At 30.9% G+C, this 20740-nt stretch overlaps 2 protein-coding genes and 1 long non-coding RNA gene across 5 annotated transcripts; 1 reads left to right on the top strand and 2 right to left on the bottom strand.

Moving 5' to 3' along the window:
* The first annotated feature begins 1436 nt into the window (after positions 1 to 1436).
* Positions 1437 to 5924, top strand: LOC100817424 (granule-bound starch synthase 1, chloroplastic/amyloplastic). 2 transcript variants are annotated; one of them, XM_003548086.5, is made up of 14 exons: positions 1437 to 1596; positions 1843 to 2208; positions 2291 to 2371; positions 2491 to 2589; positions 2671 to 2760; positions 3209 to 3272; positions 3356 to 3456; positions 3585 to 3694; positions 3812 to 4067; positions 4170 to 4346; positions 4455 to 4646; positions 4759 to 4845; positions 4945 to 5073; positions 5565 to 5924. In XM_003548086.5, the coding sequence occupies exons 2-14, from the start codon at positions 1852 to 1854 to the stop codon at positions 5679 to 5681; spliced, it is 1860 nt and encodes a 619-aa protein (XP_003548134.1). In that variant the 5' UTR covers positions 1437 to 1596; positions 1843 to 1851; the 3' UTR covers positions 5682 to 5924. The 2 variants fall into 2 exon arrangements, with proteins under 2 accessions (XP_003548134.1, XP_006598878.1); XM_006598815.4 differs by having other exon boundaries at positions 1441 to 1596; positions 1840 to 2208.
* Positions 5925 to 6829: 905 nt separating this feature from the next.
* On the bottom strand, positions 6830 to 9127 carry LOC100786226 (probable RNA-binding protein ARP1). Its single transcript, XM_041010822.1, has 6 exons — positions 8710 to 9127; positions 8454 to 8586; positions 8086 to 8197; positions 7939 to 7978; positions 7405 to 7651; positions 6830 to 6864 (listed from the first exon to the last, which is right to left on the bottom strand). The coding sequence occupies exons 1-6, from the start codon at positions 8893 to 8895 to the stop codon at positions 6830 to 6832; spliced, it is 753 nt and encodes a 250-aa protein (XP_040866756.1). The 5' UTR covers positions 8896 to 9127.
* A 7445-nt stretch (positions 9128 to 16572) lies between these two features.
* LOC102670192 (uncharacterized) lies at positions 16573 to 19892 on the bottom strand. 2 transcript variants are annotated; one of them, XR_005889117.1, is made up of 4 exons: positions 19762 to 19892; positions 18407 to 19166; positions 17928 to 18254; positions 16580 to 17746 (listed from the first exon to the last, which is right to left on the bottom strand). It is a non-coding gene; the product is annotated as an uncharacterized lncRNA (long non-coding RNA). The 2 variants fall into 2 exon arrangements; XR_005889116.1 differs by having other exon boundaries at positions 16573 to 17746; positions 18407 to 19888.
* Between the last annotated feature and the right edge of the window lie 848 nt (positions 19893 to 20740).

Consider the following 20740-nt stretch of genomic DNA (forward strand, 5'->3'; position numbering starts at 1 on the left):
GTCCAAATTCGTGATTGCGTGAATGTATGAAATCCATTTCTCCATTAAATTAACAGCTTGTGCAACGTTTCCCTTTGGTACATTATGGGTCACCATCACAACAACTATGTGTCTCTTGGTTTAGCATGTTTAGATTGTCCATTTGCATGTTAGTATAAGGTTAAGTAGTTAACAAACACTACGCAATTCGGAGGAGGGTTTTGGATGGTTGGTTGGTAAAGGTACATCCTTGAAACTTAGTGAATTAAGGTTGATCCAACTGCTAAGCTAAATGATTAGTATACTTATATTATAACTAGTTTTTTAATATGTGTAATGCACACAAATAAATATTTATTTTATATAACTAAAAGTTATAGTAAATAAACATTTTTAAATATATAAATTATATTATAATTAAAATTTATAATAAATAAATATTTTTAAATATATAACATATTTTAAATTTATAATAAATAATTTATCTTGTGATTTAATGTCATTTTTAATTATTGATATTTTCTTAAAAATATTAAAATGATAAATTGAACCGTAGTGTTATAAAGTGATTTGGGACCGTTCATAATCTACAGTCTATTATGAATGGTCAATAACTTTGTAATATTTTTAACATTTTATATCAGCATACATTTCCCACTTGAGCGTTGGCACTTAGCAAGTTCTCCAAACACGTTTTTCTTTTGGGTATATATAGCCATAATAACTCGCCTATTTCTGTTTCTATTTTTTTGCCATCACACTTTCCTCCCTTTCACAACTTGCCTCCAAGCTTAGCTTTAGCCCTTCACAACCGTAGAAAAAAAATCCAATCACTTTACATCCTCCAAAAAAAAAATCAAATCACAAAATGATCCTTTTCCATTTACCTATTTAAATAAAAAAAAGTAGTCACACTTGGAACAAAAAGAAGATCACACATTAAGTATTACTATTAAGCCATCAAGATCAGTAGTGAGGAGTTTGGGTAATATTAATAAGTAGAGTCTTGTATTGAATCTTTATGATTGTCATTCACAGAATATGTGCTAACACAATAAATATTGAAGGACCTAAAATCTCCAACCATAAATCGGAAAATGAAAACGAACACCATGGAGTCATTGATTTAACCCATAAAATCATTCAAGAAAATAAAAAGAAGCCTTCCTCTAAATAGTTTTTAATTATCAAAGTTAAAGAATCCCCCGAAAAAATGCTTATATATGTATATATTATTTTTTATTTTTTTAAGGCTTTATTACTCACGAGGGCATATTCCAATTATTCTGTCACAAAAAAAATATAATATTCCAATTATTCAAAGACAGCAACATGGCCCCACAAACCTTCAATATCTCAATGTGCTGTAGGCCTCAAATAACGTTTGAGGTGTCTAAGCGATTGCAATTTACAAGAATGGTTGTATGGTTGCCACGTGTACGGTACCAAACTACAAATGTTGGAGCCTTTTGTGCATTTGTTTTGAAGCAAGCAATTCAATAATATAATGATGATTCTTCATGTTAAATCTTTGCCCTTCTGATTAACCTCGCAACTTCGAGAGATTTCAACCACCTCTCTCTCCCAAAATCTCAGAGTGTGCTGCTTCAGTGTCTGGTTAGTTAGTTCCAATCTCAAACTTCAACTATTTCTTATTTTCTTTCCTTTTCTTAGTGGTCCTGATTTAATGTGCCATTATGTTAACTGTCAATTATTCTTAATAAATTAAAACATGGTTTCTTATGCTACCATTCTTGACTATATCTGCTAGCTAAGAACTTTGAACTCATAAGTCATAACACTAAGTACAAATGTGTTGCTACAAAGGTCTAATTCTGATGGAACCTTTGTTGTTCACAGCAGGTATCAAAGATGGCAACATTGACTGCTTCAAGTAACTTAGTCTCTAGAAATTCTCATGTCCATCATGGACCAACAACTGCTTCATATGAGTCTAAAGCAGTAGCAATGGGACTTAGATCTCTAAAGCAGACAAATACTCATAGTGGACTTAGAATTTTTAACCCGGTGGATGAGCTACTTAACAGAACCCCAATTAAAACCAATGCAATGCAAGCTATGAGGAAGGGACCTCAAGGCAAGAATGTCTGGCCTAAAGGTATAATCACATGTGGCATGACTTTCATAATTATAGGAACGGAGGTGGCTCCATGGTGCAAAACTGGTGGGTTAGGAGATGTTCTTGGAGGTCTACCACCAGCATTGGCAGTAAGCTTACTGTTGTTGTTTATTAATTGACATATTTGGGGTTCAGTGAGTGAAAGACTCTTTCTAATCAGTCCTTCTCTAGGGTTTCGGGCATCGAGTAATGACTATTGTGCCACGCTATGACCAGTACAAAGATGCATGGGATACAGGTGTTGTAATTGAGGTATATTCTTGACTATATGTAAGAAGTCGTGTTTTCAATTTTATCTTGGTAGAAGAGGTTTTCGCTTAATTGTGTTGTTATATAGTTAAATGCATTGTGATCTGCTTACTATTTTATAGGTGAAAGTAGGAGATAGAACAGAAAAGGTTCGCTTCTTCCATTGCTATAAGAGGGGAGTTGATCGTGTCTTTGTGGATCACCCTTGGTTTCTTGAAAAGGTTGAAATATTTCTTAATTTTTCTACTATGCACTCTCACTGCTTTGCTTTCAGATACTGATTAGTGTGACTGAATTTCAAGGTCTGGGGCAAAACTGGACAAAAACTTTATGGACCAACTACAGGAGATGATTACGAAGACAACCAACTGCGTTTTAGCCTCTTTTGCCAGGTTCTATATTGGCATCCTTTTGGTTGCAAGAGTTCTTTTCACAAACATTGCTATTTTTATAATACATTTGATAGAAAACTATTTCTTTCCAACCAGAAAAGAATAAAAAAAGACTACTGTTTTGCCTGAGATATATGTTTCAACTTGGGAGGAAGGGTCAGGGGATTGCACAGTTGTACTAACTACATAATTTATTAGACATAATATCATTTCCATGGCGGATGACACATTTTAATTGATTATAAGAAATACATGTAGTTTTTCACCGGAAATACTCTCTTCTTTGCAACATATTTATCAGTAGTAATAGGCAGTTCTGAGGGCAAGAAGGCTACTTGCATTTGAGTTATACGATGGATAAAGTAATATGTTTTCTTTATAATTACTCATGTCCATGTAATGTCTACTCTTCCCTTTCCTTATTTTTTCTCTTTGAATTATTCTCAAGGCTGCTTTGGAAGCCCCAAGGGTTCTGAGTCTTAATTCCAGTAAATATTTCTCTGGACCATATGGTATGGACTAAGGTCATAAATGAAGTTTTTCAAAGGTAACATCAGATCTTTCAGGCATGATGTTTTAATTTTTTTGTATGCAGGTGAAGATGTCATTTTCGTCGCCAATGATTGGCACACTGCCCTTATCCCCTGCTACTTGAAAAGTATGTACCAGCCAAGGGGCATCTATATGAATGCCCGGGTAGGTCTAAATCTCACTGGCTTGTTATTCTGTAGTGCTATTATTTATATAGTATTTAGTTATTTACCTAATTTAACATTCATGATCAACTCATAAGCTCTTCAAATTTTCTTTCTGGTTGCTACCAGGTTGTTTTTTGTATCCACAACATTGCTTACCAAGGAAGATTTGCATTCGCCGACTTCTCACTTCTAAATCTCCCAGACCAATTTAAGAGCTCCTTTGACTTTATTGATGGGTATGTTGCTCATAAGTTATGAATTGTAACCATCAGATACCAGTACATATTTCTCCAAAAAAAGTAATCAGATACAAATACACATTTTAACTATTTTTTATTGTTCTAATCTTGCAGGCATGTTAAACCAGTGGTTGGAAGGAAAATCAATTGGTTGAAAGCTGGACTTATAGAATCATGGTTTGTGATAACTGTTAGCCCAAACTATGCTAAAGAACTGGTGTCAGGTCCAGACAAGGGAGTGGAATTGGACAACATCCTTCGCAAAATTGATGATGATGGTCGTTTGGTTGGAATTGTGAATGGCATGGATGTTCAGGAGTGGAATCCAACCACTGACAAATATATAGCTGTCAAATACGATGTTTCAACAGTAAGAAGCTTTTTTTTTTCTTTTTCTATAGAGTTAAAAGTATCTCTAAATTGTGTCATGGTTCATAAGGAAAATACCTAAATAACAAATTCTCCTACTTAGGTATTGGAAGCAAAGGCTCTTTTGAAAGAAGCCCTCCAAGCAGAAGTTGGATTGCCGGTTGACAGAAATATTCCTCTTATTGGTTTCATTGGTAGGCTTGAAGAGCAAAAAGGTTCTGATATTCTTGCAGAAGCTATTCCCCAATTTATCAAGGAGAATGTTCAGTTGGTAGCCCTAGTAAGTATAAAATGAAAAAAAGAAAGAAGTAAACGCAATTTCTCAACCCTTCTCACATAAAAAAAGGATTAAGAAATCTCATTCAAGGATGATATTCTATTGTCTTAGGGAACAGGAAAAAAACAAATGGAAAAACAACTACAGGAACTTGAAATATCATACCCTGACAAGGCCAGAGGAGTGGCAAAATTCAATGTTCCCCTAGCCCACATGATAATTGCTGGAGCTGATTTTATATTGGTTCCTAGCAGATTTGAGCCTTGTGGTCTCATTCAGTTACAAGCTATGCGCTATGGATCTGTATAATTCTTGCTATTACAATCCTTCATATCTAGTGTTGTTTCCTTCCATAAGATTTCCTTTAATCATTGGCCTTACATTTTTCTTCAACTTCTATTCTTAACTGTTCTAGGTACCAATTGTTGCCTCAACAGGTGGATTAGTTGACACTGTCAAAGAAGGTTTCACTGGATTTCAGATGGGCGCCTTCAGTGTTGAAGTAATATCCTCCATCACTTCATAATCTTCAAGTGTGTCCTTAGAAGCTGAATTTCTAAGCACTAACCATTATTATATTATTTTCAATATTTGGCTCTAGTGTGATGCTGTGGATCCAGCTGATGTGGATGCTATAGCAAAGACTGTCAAAAGGGCCCTTGCAGTCTATGGAACTCCAGCTTTTACAGAAATAATAAAGAACTGCATGGCTCAAGATCTTTCCTGGAAGGTGAGTGAAGGAAGAACCATAAGCTGTGATGAGATTTAAATATACTTTTTGAATTTAATTTCTATGCACTGATTTACACTCTTAATCAATAAGAAATCATGATAAGTATGACTTTTAAGGTAGTTTTTATAAAAAAACTTTAATTACTGCACAGAGTGTAAAATAACTTTTACATTTTCATTTGATCATATTACCATTGGTAGGACTCTTTTAAGGTAACTATTGTAAAAGTCAACAAACTTATTTTACATGGTGGTATGTGATTAGATGAAAGTGTAAAATTATTAAAACTATTTCATACTTTCAGGGCATAGTCTTTTTTCTCTTTATAAAAATCAATTAACTTATCATATATGACGATTTCTTATGTAAACTCTTCACACTCTCAGTACAGACAATTTTCTCCCACAATTAATTTGAAGTTACCAATCCATACCATATTTATCTCTTTAACCTTAGTAACTAGTAACTGAATTTTGTTTTGGAAATAGGGGCCTGCTAAGAAGTGGGAGGAAGTGCTGCTAAGCCTGGGAGTTCCTGGCAGTGAACCTGGAAGTGATGGAGAAGAAATTGCTCCACAGGCAAAGGAAAATGTGGCAACACCATAATAATGAGAACAAAGATGTGAGGGAATCTTAGTCTCATGAAGTTCCCCCAGCTCCTTGCTTCTTATTAATATTATGTTTTATCCTTCTTCCAATTTTTGTTTTCTTCTAAATATATTATAGAAATGTACATGGACACGGAAATTACACTATTCAAATCAGTGTAGTGAGTGCATGTCTTCAAGATTAGCATAAATTAAAGCGTTTCTTAATAGTCTAGATATGACACAGGCTATGTTGGGCAAACAAGGAGTTGTGCTGTATATCCAACTTGTACTACTTTGTGCTTATTGTATCTGCATGTTTGGCTCCAAAAGGTGCGTTTATAAAACGTAATTTTACAACATAAAATATCATGGTCAGTTATTTAAAAAGTTCTGTCATGTTTGTTTTCAAAAGCACGTTTCACTAAGAATGAAAAGAACGTCTAAATAAAAAAAAAAAACTGAAAAGAACGTCTTCCTAAAAAACAAGAACTCACTTTTACATTGAATTGAATTTTTTACATTAACTTTTAATATAAACTTATTTAGTATTTTCTACCAAAAATAACAAAAACAATTTGATCCATCAAGTGTATGATCCCGCAAGGAAATATTAAAAAAAGCAAGCAGAAAAATTACTTGTTATCATTTTTTCGCTAATTGTGGCATATATCCATCAAGTATATGATCCCACAACGGTTTTAAGTTTTCCATAGTGGAATGGCTATGAACTAAAATTGCCAACAATTTGAAAGTATAAACTTTCCCTAATTAGAAAAGAAAAAACTTGATTGTTTTATAAAGCCAATTCCATTGTGTGTCAGATTGATTTATTTTTAACGAGGTATCAACACAATTACTTTTATATTTTTATAATTATATTATGTATGTAATATTTATTATAGAAAAGGTTATTTTTTTACACAGGAATTATAGTCCTACAGTGAAAATTAGTGTGATAATAATAATAATAATAATAATAATAATAATAATAATAATAATAATAATAATAAAAGTAAAGAGGCTTTATTTCAAAGCCTCATCATCTTGACATTCATTCACCCCATTAATAAATTGACGGATTGAGCAGTCCTAGCTCAATGTATTAGTTTTTTGGTATACAATGACAGATAATGAGATTTTAACATAAAATATTTTGTAAATTATTCAAATCTCCCACCACTGAACAAACCTTAATAGTGCTGTAAAAAAAAAACTAATCTTAGTAGTTATTCAATATGTTCCTTCAAAATAACTATTCAATCCAGGGTTAGTAAATTAGCCTATAAGGCTGCAATATTTAGAGCATGAATTAAGGATTAGTTTAGGTCGATTAGGGGCATAAGCTTTATGTATTGTACATCATGTACCCATTCCTTGAATGAAGGGTTCCGTGTTGAGTTATTGGAGTACTTCTCAGCCTCTTTTAGGAATCACTACTTAATATGCTTCTTGTATAGTCAATGTCATCCCTTCTTGGTTCTTAACCTTTCTCATCACCTTTCAACATATTTAGCTTTACAAGACCTCATTGGTTTATCTATGTAGAGATTCAGCTGAAGAATTTTGTTCAGAAGTTGTTCCAGCGGTTTGTGAAGCACCTACACTTGTTCTTAATGCCTCTGTTGTTGTTGTAGTTGCTGTTGTTGTAACTGTTAACGTTATTTTACCCTTTAATGTACTACTCTTATTTAAATTGGATAGTCAAAGAGACAATATCAATAAAATGACTTGACTTTTACCTGCACTAGTAATTGGCATTGCCATTGAAGAAGGAAGTGCAAGGATACCAGCTGAACCATAGTGCCTAGGGAGAATTGGAAACTGCATCATTTGTGGATATTGGACACCAAAACCATGAGCCTGGCTATTGTATGGATAATGGGCACTAAAAGGGTAAATGTTATGGACTAATCCCACTTGCCCAGATGCCCCATTGGAGGGATAATAAGTTGATAACTGTTGACCTCCAAATATCCCATAGCAGTTCTGCAAAATTGCCCACACAAAAGCATGCCAATGTTAATGAACAACATGCACATATAATTAAGAGTTTAATTTTCATGTATTGTCTAGGTAAAAAATATATTGTAAACCAATTTGAAATTATTGTATGGCTTTTAAGTAATTATTGTAAAAAATTTACAAATTTATCGTATATTATGTTTGTAATTAGATAACAGTATAATAATTATTTACATTGTCTGTATATGTACTATCTATTCTATAATTATTGTGCGTGATTATTTTTAAGCACTTACTAGACAAACACCTACCATGGGGTACATTGTGTCTTGTGAATATCCAGTATATATGCTAAAAAAATGCAAAGAAGCAGAATTAGAGAATGTAGGAATAAGGGAGAAAAATTGACATGCAAAATAGAAAAGTGACCTAAACTACACATGGTATGTTCATGTTACCCAAAACTTGAATTAGGAAATGTGTATTGCCCAATGTTTTGATTGACAAATGTAGAGGAAGGGCCATGAAAAGCAGGTGAGGCCAACACACCAGGTGCTGCTCTAGACTGTCCTGCACCCACAATGTGAAATTGCTTCTCAATTTTTTTTTTTTAAAAAAAACTTATGCATATATGATAAACTTTTGTTTAATATAGTAAAGGTGGCTTGTGACTTCTTCTTAGTATGAGATAAATAGATATAGGTTAGAATGGAAAAAACTCAGACTCTTTTCAGAGAAATAGAATACAGAAAAATAAGTTGAGATAAAAATAAAATATTTAAAGAGGACATTGTAATAAGATAAAGGAAAATGGACTGATTGAGACCATGTTGTGGAGCCTGTGTCCTATTCTTGTTTGCACCAATAGCTGCAATATTACAGTTTGCCCTCCTTCCATCAATTATTGGAGAGGGGTTCTGACATGCGTTCATTGCTGCCTCTGGATCCTTGAATGTGACCTAGGATAACAGATAAAACCAAAGACTCACTGTTTAAGACCACATGCCAAATGAAATGGACAAGCAAATATGTCTACGTAGATTGACGAGACATGAGAATCAAAAAAAGGAAAATGGGCTTACAAAACCATAACCCTTGGATTTCCCAGTGTTCTTGTCTGTGATGACAACAGCCTCTAAGATCTCTCCAAACTGCTCAAAATACCTTCTCATTGTGTCCCTTTGAGTCTCCCAAGCTAACCCTCCAACAAAGATTTTGGTAGAAGTTGTATCATTGTATTGCCTTGAATTGATGTTACCACCCACCATCTGAAATTGCTTTGTGGAGATATTATGTGTTTTACATACAAAAAGAAGAAAAAAGAAATCAATAGAGATACATACAATCTCAAATTTTCAAATAAACAAAAACAAAAAAATTGGATTACAAGGAAAATTCAGAACAAAAATAAGTGAGAAAAAAGAATGTTCTTATGAAGATTACATCAAATCATCAATGAAAAGTTGAAAACATTCATGCACTTGTGGTTGTGTTGGTGCTATATAATCATTACTTTTAAGGGTGGAAAGGAAGAGAATGAAGGAAATAGAAAAACAAAATCTCATAACAAAATACAGAAGGATCATTGCAACACAAGTTATATAGAATATGGAATACAATATTACAATTAATAAGACCAACCTCTTTTAGACTTTTACTATATCACCCCTTTCTATGTGCTATTTCATACATAATAATGTATCATTTTAGGAGCATAGAAATTCTGCTTCGTCGTATTCAACCTTCCCTTATGTGCACCTTAATGTTGCTTGTTCTATTTAGGACATTTGTGGGGCTTATGGACATGATACGATAACTTTCACATGAAAGCTTTTTCTATAAATAAATAATATCCTTTATTTATTAATGCTTCTGTGTATCTCTCTGCTTTTCTCTCAATGTATTATCTTCCTCTTTTGGTGTGTATGTTTGTGTGCATGTGCGTCTTAAACCACCTTACCTCCTCGTTCCTGGAGCTGCTGCAATTCAATTCTATTAACCAAAAAAGGATAATTAAAAAGGAAGCTAAAATTAAATTTTAGATTCCAATGTGGACACTTTATTTATTTTTGTTTGTTAGTACATCAATCAAACTCTTCCAATATTTTAAAACAACCGTCCCTCCATTTTTCATTATTCACCATCTATTTCTTTATCAAAGTTGCTTAACTGTAAGAATTTGTTTTGCTTAACTGTAGGAATTTCTTTATCATTATTGAAATAGAGTTATTTCTGTTGAGTCCTTAACAACCCCATTTTTAATTCAATTTTTAACTAATAGAAGACAAATTAAACAACTTGTTTCGTACCTTTTTATGACAAATTTAGGAGGAGGTGGTGCCTACTCTATAATTTGTTGAGGACGAGCTTGAATTTATGAGATTTCTTATTATATATAAGACTTATTTTACTCTATTCAATTAACACATTAGATTAACAACTTGTTATATACTGATTTGGGTAGTATAAAGGATAGAGAAAAATAACCTTATTGTAATAAATAACAAACTTCATTCTTATAGTTAGAGTAATTAGGTCTAGGTCTATATAAAGCAATCCTCTCTTCTTTGTAAAATACATTCCTGTGTATACAAGAATTCAAGATATATCAAAGCAAATGCATATTCAGAAATTTCCTTTACAAATAAGAAACTTTTTGTAAACTTGATCACTTCTCACAATTAACTTCTCTAATGTGTATTTTATCGTATTTAGCTTGTCATTAATTAATCACACCTTGTCATATAAGTTGGAAATTTATTATTTCAAGTCAGTTAGAAATGTGGGCAAATTGAATTAAGCTTATTTTTTTAGTAGTTGATGAGTCCTCCCATCTATTGAACATTCTTAGTTGGAAATCCATGTTTTATTAAATTTTCACATCAAAACGCATCAAAAGCAATTAACTAGTTATTGTTTCTTTGATTCACATTTGAATTTTGTGAACGAGAATTCAAGCACATTGTTAATATGACATAAAGGTTGGGTGCTTTATTGAAAGAAAAAAAAAACTAGTTCTTAGTAAAACTAACTTCTAAAAAATTATACATTATTTCTATATTTACTTTTAAGATTTTTTTATGGATAAATGTTAGTTCTTAAAATGTTAACATATTAACTTCTCTTCCTTTTCTTCTTTCCTTAATTATCTTGATCAATCTTATATTTTTTTTTTCAATTTTTAGCTTGTAACCACAAACATGTTTTTTTTAAGAAGCTAAATATTTTAATAACAAGCAAGCTATAACACAAGATGTGTATCCGCAGCAAGCCAGCTACCGCAAACATGTTTAAAACAAACAAATCTCGTAAAGAATGCCATTTTCTCTTCATGTTGCATTTTGACTCTATCTATTTTGTTCGAGGCGTGAAAACCAGAAGAAAAAAAAGGTTTACTAAAGAGATAAACACACCACCCTACACTTCGGAAAAAACAACTTTTTGGCGTTGAAAGGAAAAACCATAGGCAGAGAAAGAAGAAAAACAAGTGGCAAGCGAGGTATATGCGGCGTAAAAATTTGGTCAAAGTGGATGGACGGAAGGAAACAATATTTGACTATTTGTAATTAAATTTCCTTCAGTTTACTGCATGTATTTACTTTTTTTTTTAAAGCAAGTTTACTGTATTTCCTATTTACCTTCAAATCGAAGCATTACAAATATTTAACTATCACTGTCATGCAACCTAATCATCAACCTACTTTCCTTATTAAAGTAATCAAGGTTGGACTTCAGATGATGGCCAAATTACTATTTTTCTCTTCCTTCCCCTCCCTGCCTAAATTAATAGGTGATGAATTTTTTTTTTTTCCAATGTTACTTTTTATTTCACTTGGAATGCTTTTATTCGTGTAACACATTTGGTTTGGTTAAGTTTTGTTCCTATTTTTATTGGAATTTAATTAGAATGTCTTAATAATGTAAATATTTTTTACATAAACTATCCAATTATAGATAATTATGTATGATATATATTTATTAATTTTTGTAGTAATTACTTTAAAAATCATACATGTGGGTCTAATTAGCACCAATTTGGTCTAAATAAACAATAATGATAAATGTACTGATGAATGAATTGTTTAACAAACCATTTCCATTACTAATATCCAATTTCATTAAGCTAACAACACACACAATTTTTTGTTAATAGATTAAACAATTATATTACAATTGGTTTCATTTAATTCATTGTTACTAACATATTAGTTTCCTATTTTTTAAATAAATCATATATGCTTGGAAATTGATTTTATTTAATTAGTTTTGGGCTAGCTTTGCATTCTGTGGACAAAAGACTGTAGGCCTACCACTACAATAAAATGGAAATGACTTTGTTTAGAGATTGGACCGAACCTAGCGCATCACAAAGGCAAAAAAAAAAAAAAAAAAGCTCAAACTCAGCGTAGTTATGTTTTTCTGCTCCTCTGTGATTGGATTCCTTTATATACAACAATGAGGTGTTGTTTGTTTTTTTTTTGAAATATTTTTGTGATTTCTGTATTCTCTGGAAAATTTTCAACCCTTAACACAATTTTGTTTCTGGTATTTATAGCCTGCTGGGTTGCATGAAGTATGTTTGGTTTGACTAGTATTAAAAACATACTATACGTAATCACCCAAGCTGTAGCTGGAACCGCGAAATCACAATCTAATATTCCACAAATTAATTAAATACTGGTTTCTCATAGCACATTAAAAAAAATGTATCTTTGAGTTTTTAAGAGAAAAGAAACTGGAAAGAAAGAAGGATATTAAACAGTGAACTGTCTTTCACGTTGACAACATTTAGAACCGTTATATTATGAATATAGTGTATGTGAGGTAAAAATGTTGTGCTTTCATTGACAACTTCGAAATTTAAGTTCCTTTCAATTCTTCATCATTTTAATGCCGTTAATGGCCATCATTTATTATATAAAAATAAAATGTACGTGAAGTAATAATTCTAGTGAACCTTAGATTAGACAGGCATCATCATGTGTTGTATATAATCCCACGCTTTGAATATTGGACCACCCACAAAAACCATGCTTATAATTAATTAATTAATTAGTTTGTGAAGTGAAGACATTAATGACATGGGCAAAAAGCCATATAAATTACACCTTTTGACATAAAGTGTGTTGGAGTTGTGGTATTTCTATAAATTTTCAAACCTTCTCGTCATTTGTTGAAAAAGTTAATTAGTCCAAAGCTGTGAACCTAAACCAAATGATCAACCTCAATTTTGTAGTCCTATATAGAGCTAATTAAAGAATAAAGAAATTCCACATGATACCAAGTGTTGTTTAAATCTAGCAGACTTCATCATTATAAGCCAAGTTTCAAATTGTAGTCAGGTATCACCGAAAGTTGTAGGGCTTGAGCCTGTCACAATGCTAGATGGGGGAAAAGGAAATTAAGAGGAAAGGTTGTTGCACGTTCCTGTTTCAAATTACCCACTTGAGCTAATCAGTACGTTAATTAATGTACAAAGACCATTATTAATTAATTTAAGTGTATAAAACAGTAAAAATGTTAGATCATTATAATATTCAAAATAATATATAAACTGTCTTTGATAGTTAATTTGATCATATATAGAAAGCACATAGTTGTATTTTTTTCTAGTCACAACTCAGAATTGTTTATCCAACATAGTAATTTTTTTTATCAGTTATATATCTAACATAGTATGATATGGCAATTGAGTTTTAATTTCTTTTACACTGTAGGTTTAGTAGTGAGGTTTTAATGGAAAATGGAAGTGAGGATAGGAGTTTTACTTTTTAATTTAAGAGAATTATAAGATTATTTGAACAGTAAATTATTATTTTGATTATTTAATTTTTGAAACTTATCAGATTAACAATATATTGAAAATGAAAAAATCCCATTTTTTCTTTATCATTTAACTCCTAAACATCAATTTTAAAAAAATTGGTAGGCATTATATATATTTGAGATGCAAGAGTACTTAATTATTGGCTTGGAAGAATTCAATGAATCCGAGAAATAGAATTAAACCTATGCATGAAATTCAATCATTTTCAAGGATAAAGTTAGTTCTTTTATAAAACTAGCAGAAGCGAACAATAAAGATAAGAGGGGATTTTTTTAGAAGGTAATGATATTGAAAGAAAGTTATAATTAAAATTGATTGAAATTTGATAATTAAGATCTCTAGTCCAAGTTGTAATATTTTCTGTTTTAGTTTTTTAGGACGATAATTATTTCAAAAATTAATTTTTTTACAGAGCTTAATTTCATTTTTAGTCCATCTTAATCATTATACTAAAGAGACCAAAAATATAATAAATTCATAATAATATATATGTTTTTCTTAAGGAATTAACATATGTGTTGAGCAATACATTAATTATCATGTTATCCCGTGCGACTTGCATGCATGTCCTTTTATACGAGAACAAGAAAAAATAATGATTGATGGTATCTTTTTGGTAGAGAAGAAATTGGAAAGAAATTAGTCGAGTTGTCTGATGCACAAGATTTAGAGGACAAATAATTTTAAAAATCATGAGATTATTATATTATTTTTTATTTTTTCTTTATTTCTCTTTCATCAAATATCCTTAATTTTTATTTTATTTCTCACTTATTTTTTATTTTCATTTATCTTATTTATTTCTGTCCTCCCTACCAAATAGAACATAAATGAGGTTAAGAGAAAGTTTTTACTATGTCTAAATAACTTACTTTGAGTTGTTTTTTATTTATTTATTTCAAGCTACAATTTTGTTTTGTTTTGTTATTTTATTTGAAGAGGAAGATAGATATTAATTTGTGTTACAAGACAAGAACATGAATTGTAAGAAAAAAAAACTTAGCTTTTCAATGATGCAAAGACTACCTCAGCAAGGTAAATATTACTCAAGATATAAAATTATCTTTTCATGTTTTCTAATAAAGAAAGTACTTATTAATTTTTTGAGAAAAAATATTATATATTATAAATTTTTTACATAATTATTCTATCACAATTTATCATATATAATAAATTTATTAACTTTAAAAATAATTAATTTAAAATAATTTAAATAATAATTTATAATTAAATAATAATATAAAACTATTTTATCCGAGTAAAGACATTAAACTCTTAATTTTTTCCTCTTCAAAATTTCTTTTCTTTTACTTAACTTTCTTTTATATTTTTTATTACTTAATCAAAATGAGATATATTCACTCTCTATCTGTATATATATTAGGTGTGAAGTTGTTTTCAAACCACACATGGGATGTGAAGCAAGCACGTGTGCTTCCATCTCCAAGTGGTGGTATCATAAGTCATAATCGACAAGTGCTGTCTAATGCCAATTTCATAACATAGTGAAAGCCAACCTGGGTTTGGTAGCCAAGGATTCTTATTTTGACTCGCCGGAATCGATGTTGTTAACCTTTCTTTATCACCTTGCATATATATCAACCGGAATTCCTTATCCAATCAGGTATCTATATACAACATCGTCCAAGATGCAAGACAAATTAAGTATCAGCCTAAGGTCTTCAAAAAAAAATATTTTTTAGGTTCCTAAATTTTTTTTATTACTCACTATTAACAAATTTTAACTGATCAATATAAAATAATTTAGAATCTTTCTGATCAAAATATAGAACTAAAATTTCATGAAAAACGTAAAATTCATAGAAAATCTCATTTTGATGAAAATATTAGTAATGAGATCACGCATTCACCTAAAAAATCTTTTCGTATTGAATATTTTTTATACATATTAGATCAATCAATTAATTTCATTGAGACACGATTTGAACAATTTTTATAATATGAGACTATTTTTAGTTTTTTTATTTGATTTCAAAAAAATTAAAGCTTTAGATGAGAATGAATTGAAAAAATATTGTATTAATCTTGAAATTTTTTTAAAGTTTAATGAATACTCTGATATTGATGGTCTTGATTTATTTTTAGAATTGAAAGTAGTAAGAAAAGTGTTAAGAGAAGAAATTAGCACACCAATAAAAGTATTGAGTTATATTAAAACTTTAGATTCTTTTTCAAATGTTTACATTGTATATATAGAATTTTATTGACAATTCCTGTCAAAGTTGTGACGGTTAAAAGTGAAGTGTTATATAAAATCAACAATATTATAAGATAGATTGAATGGTTTAACTATTTTATCTATTGAAAGTAAAGTGTTATATAATATGCTCGGGTCCCGCCAAATCACCACCAGATTAACCATCTCATTTCTTAAATCTTAAAACCTATTTTAATATACATATATTATGTTTGTTAAAGTGAAATTGCGTTCTATATAAAAAAAGTAAAATTGGTTTTGGTTCTTTAAATTAGACTTAAGATAGCATAATTTGATTTTTTTTTTTTAAATATGAACCAAACTGATCCACTTTGTAAAAATAATTCGTTACTGTTTTTATAAAGTAGACCGGTTCAGTTATTTTTTTCCCCAAATTTGATTAGGATTTTTTAGGTTTGGTTTAAATCGATTCAATTCATTTATCTATTTCGTACTCATAAATGATTCGGTTTTCTTAAAGAATCGAACAAAACCAAGTCATTTTATAAAAATGGTTCAGTTAACTAACATTTTTATAAAAATAGTTTGGTTAATTGGTTCAATTTTTTCTCAAAATGATTTGATTTTATAATTTGATTTGGTTTTGTTTTAGATCGATTCAGGTTTTTCTTACACTCCTAATTAGATCTTAAGTTTGAGTAAAAGAAATAATACTTAAGAGAAGAAATTTCACTAAACATAAACAACCAGATTATTTGATAAAAATTATTCATAAACCTAAATACTTTATACACTTTTTTTTAAGAAATACTTTATACATATGACATGATAAACAAAACTTTACTCATATACCATGATAAAAAATACATTTTATTATTAAATCCGTTACACCACTCAATTATCTTTTTTAGTCACTTGGTGAAAAATGGGTCCCTTTTTTTTCTAAAGCAAAGGTAAAATGGATAACAACCCCATGAATAAAGATGAATCCACCAATGGTTACATTTTGAATATTTATCAACTTTTACACCACCCACTCATCTTTTTTATGGTAGGCGGTCAAAAGTGGGTCCCCTTTCTAAAGCAAACGTAAGCTGGATTTGGATATGAACCGAATGAGAAGGAATGCACCATTCACCATATAGAATTACGATTTCTTCCTATAAATTACACACGATTTATTCTAAGTAAATTCTTTGTGTTTTAATTATCGGATTATATTTATGTTTAGAATGAGTAAATTCTAATAAAGAAACGTTTATGCCTTTTTTATACCATTTTGATTGTAACTTTTATTACAAATATTAATTTGAGTCGAGTTTGATGTTTATGATGAAAATTTATTGAAAAAGTTTCGTGAAGGCGTGGAAGTCCATCCGTTATCTTTATGTGATATTTTATTTTTTATTCATGAAAAATAAATAAAAGAAAAAATAATAAGAAATTATTACCGGTGATGTGTGAGATTTTTTTTATATATATTTTCACTAATATTTTAGTAAATTGAGCATGCTTTTCACCCACAGAAATGTAGGTTATTTACTTCATTCTTATGGATTTAAAAGATAGTTTTCTTGAAAACTCTCTAATTCAAATTAATAGATTATCACATGACAAATGCATGGATACTTGATAATTGAATAGGTTATAATTAATAGGATCGAGCGTACAAGGAGAGACGAAGCAGTTGGAAATAAAATCCACCTTAAAAACTAAAAGGAAATAACCAATTAGAGACATAGTCATCTCTTCTTAAGATTGACCCATGATTTTATATCTTATAAACAGCTGTGCGTGCTATTGACTTATTGTTAATATTAATATGTATTTCATGTTTTACATGAGTATTTTTTTTTAATTTAGGTAATTTTTTTAAATAATGTAAATGATGAAATGTTTGAAAAATAATATTTATTATTACAAAAATAACATGCATATCTTGTAAACTGCTGTGTGTGTTAATTTTTTTTTCATGGCTTGGAGAGTAAATATTTATAACTATCATAATCATTAATTGTTTAGGCGTAGAGGTTACTGTTGCCGTGTAAAATTTATTATGCCCTTTTAGATTCAAAGTCTTTGATCCAGATCTCGGATCCCAAATACGCACAACCTGAAAAGAAAAAAAAAATAAAAATGAATAATGCTCTAGGTAGAGATAATTCCCCGCTATCTAGCTAATGAAATTCAATTTAATATAATATAAAGTAAATGCTTCTTATATTCCAAGGGTAATAGCTAGCAGAAGCCACACACGGGAGAACATAAAAATGAACAAGAATGCCACATTTTACCTTTTCTGTACCACCGGAGACAAGAAGTGTTCCACCTTCATTCATTGCCAATGCATAAACGGATTCCTTATGGCCTTTGGCAACAATTGGATTGTATCCTTTAGATTGAGTAGTGTGCATAGATATACTGTTACTTGAGCTGATGTTACGTAGGCTTGTCATTGGTAATGAGTTTCCAGAAACATTGATATCATTTGAATTATCATCATCATCCATTGGATCATTGCATTTTGTAGCTGAAGCTAGTGCAGCTTCGATATCCCATATAAAAACCTCCCCGCCAAGGCCACCAGAGGCAATCACATTGCTCTAAAATTCACGACACTTCTAAAGAATCAGAAAATGGATTTGATTAGATCCAAACTTTAAATTCAACCAAACTATCTGTCATATTTGAGCACATAAAAACAAGAAGAAAAAAAAATGAATTCTTGGCGTGCGATTCATAAGAAGCATGAAAAATTCATAGTACACATTACATTTTTTTTCCCGCTACAGCAACGCAAGTAACATAATCTGAGTGTTGACGGAGTGTACTAGTACATGTTCTTGTGGACAAGGCATTCCAAGTCTAGTACATGTTCCTTGGGACAAGGCATTCCATGAAAGAAAATTATTAGTTAATCAACGAGTAAGAGTATAGATCTTTCTCCAACAAAAGAAGCCCAGGCCTATGTTATTCTCACCCCTCCTCCCTTGGTAGTGGTAGAATACTAGAATCATTGGGAATTAAACCAGAAGGTACCAAAAGAATACAACGTGGTGGTGGGAGATGGACACAGTGGAAAACCAAGAGGGGTGCAAACAATTTTTGCTGCAATTACCCAATCTTCAGGTAATTTAGGACTTCTACTTGTTTGAATTGGGTGGAGTCAATGAGATACTTGGATGAGTGATTAGAGCCTCAGGAAAGTGCAGGATAATTTTAAATAGTTGGTGATTAAAGTGAGTGTAAGTGGAGCAAAGGTGGACACTAAGTAAGGGAGATCCGTCTCTGTAAGGAATGGTAGCATCGTTGAAGGCATTGATGAGAGAGTTGAAGAGGGACACTGAGGCCTGTTACAGAGTTGGGGATGAATAGTTTTATAGGAAATAATAGATTCAAACCTCCAGTTTCATCAGCATCTGCTGAATGTCTTCTACAATAATGTTATCAGCATTGTCAATCTTCAGCTAGTCCCTTGGGCCAATGCTTATGTCAATAATACCAAATATTCCATATCAAGGTCTCAGACAACACTGACAAAAATAAATTTATTTTAGTTTGAGTTATGCTGAGAAGAAAACATTTTTTTTAAATCAGCAAATACTTGTATACATAGATGTAAAAAAATACAGAAAATGGCACTAGAAGTACCATTAATGGGTTATAAGACAATAGGTAGAGTTTGCAAATGCTTAGAATGGATCAATGTCTCGCTCATACTGGTTTAGAACTAAGAATCCTAAGTTCATAGATGAAAAAACAATTGAGTAATCAAGAAAATAAATAAATTAATCATTGTTGCCCTAGCCACACACGACGCAGCCAAAGGGGCCATGGATTCAACCACAATACCTACATGGAAGGAAAAGAAACACTTTGACAGGGATTCTTAGCTCCATAGAGAGCTTTGGCGGAGAGAGTTGAGAGAGCAATTGCGACAGCGTAGCTTTGTAGAGGTTTAAAAGAGAGAAGGCAAAATGAAAGCTTGAGTGAGAGAGGACGCGGAGGTTCGAGGGTCAGAAATGTAAACATGAAAACAAGCACTTGGGTGAGAGAAAAAATTTGTGGGTGAGACAAACTCGAATAGAAACATAAAACTAAGGGGCTTCGAGGGAGTTCAATTCTTACCTTTGAGGGTTTTCACAGCGACGCCACAACGTTGAACGAAAGGAGAGAAGAAGCTTAGGCACGAGTGAGAGGAGGGTTAGTAACAGAGAGCTGCTTGAGAAATGTATTGAGAGAACAATGAGGCACGAGAAATAAGTTGATTCTAGGTTCACAATGATTATCATAGCAGTGTCTTTAATGACAACCGTCGTTATTGGCGTGTAGTAAATAACATTTTTTGTAGTAGTGACATTAACACACCTAAAAATTAGGTATTAATTAATTAATCTTAGAAATCCTCCATCAATAGATTGCATGTTATCTTTGCTTAGAACATCTTCAATGAAAGTTTTTTAAGGGTTTCTTAAGTGAAAAATTATTTTTTATAATTTCTTTTCTATTGAAGTAAATCTATGTAGTTAGGAGAGTTTCTAAAAAATAAGATTTGTATCTTTTACAAGAAATTGTTTCTTAACAATAAAAAATAACATTTATCTGAGGCATAACAACACCATAATTAAATCATAATTAAATGAAAATAAAAAAATATAAAAGTAAATTTCTTTAAGTTTCTTAGAATTTTTTTATCATTGAAGCAAAAATGTGTTTGAATTTCTTTCAATGACATGATAGTATATGAACCACAAAAGGTACTGTGAGAACTACAAAAAAATAACTTAAAAAACTCATTTAAGAAATTTTAATTAGAATTTCTCTTAAATACATTTGTGAAGTTCTAAATACTAGTACTAGTTAAAAAAAAATCTCCAATATTCTGATCTCATATCCATAAACATAATTAGGATGATAATATTTAAGGTATTATCCACTAAAGTGTTTCGCGGTTTATCAAAATTTTGTTTTTTAAAATGCACATTAAGGATTACGAGGAGAGATAACTTATAAACGATTTTTTTTATCTCAACTTTTAAGGAATGTGAAACTTCATGACTATTAAAACAAATACTAGTTGAAATGTGTTTGGTTAATCTCACAATTT

The sequence above is a fragment of the Glycine max genome, chromosome 16 (genome assembly GCF_000004515.6).
Source record: "Glycine max cultivar Williams 82 chromosome 16, Glycine_max_v4.0, whole genome shotgun sequence".
NCBI classification, from domain to species: Eukaryota; Viridiplantae; Streptophyta; class Magnoliopsida; order Fabales; family Fabaceae; genus Glycine; species Glycine max.

Bases quoted from the DNA above. Each gene is read 5' to 3' on its own strand.
- LOC100817424 (XM_003548086.5), top strand. From the start codon at position 1,852: ATGGCAACATTGACTGCTTCAAGTAACTTAGTCTCTAGAAATTCTCAT. The intron at 3,457-3,584 runs GTAGGTCTAAAT...GGTTGCTACCAG, and splicing joins GCATCTATATGAATGCCCGG to GTTGTTTTTTGTATCCACAA. The intron at 4,846-4,944 runs GTAATATCCTCC...ATTTGGCTCTAG, and splicing joins TGGGCGCCTTCAGTGTTGAA to TGTGATGCTGTGGATCCAGC.
- LOC100786226 (XM_041010822.1), bottom strand. From the start codon at position 8,895: ATGGTGGGTGGTAACATCAATTCAAGGCAATACAATGATACAACTTCT. The intron at 8,587-8,709 runs GTAAGCCCATTT...CTGTTATCCTAG, and splicing joins AATCCAAGGGTTATGGTTTT to GTCACATTCAAGGATCCAGA. The intron at 8,198-8,453 runs GTCTCAATCAGT...TTGTGGGTGCAG, and splicing joins GACACAGGCTCCACAACATG to GACAGTCTAGAGCAGCACCT.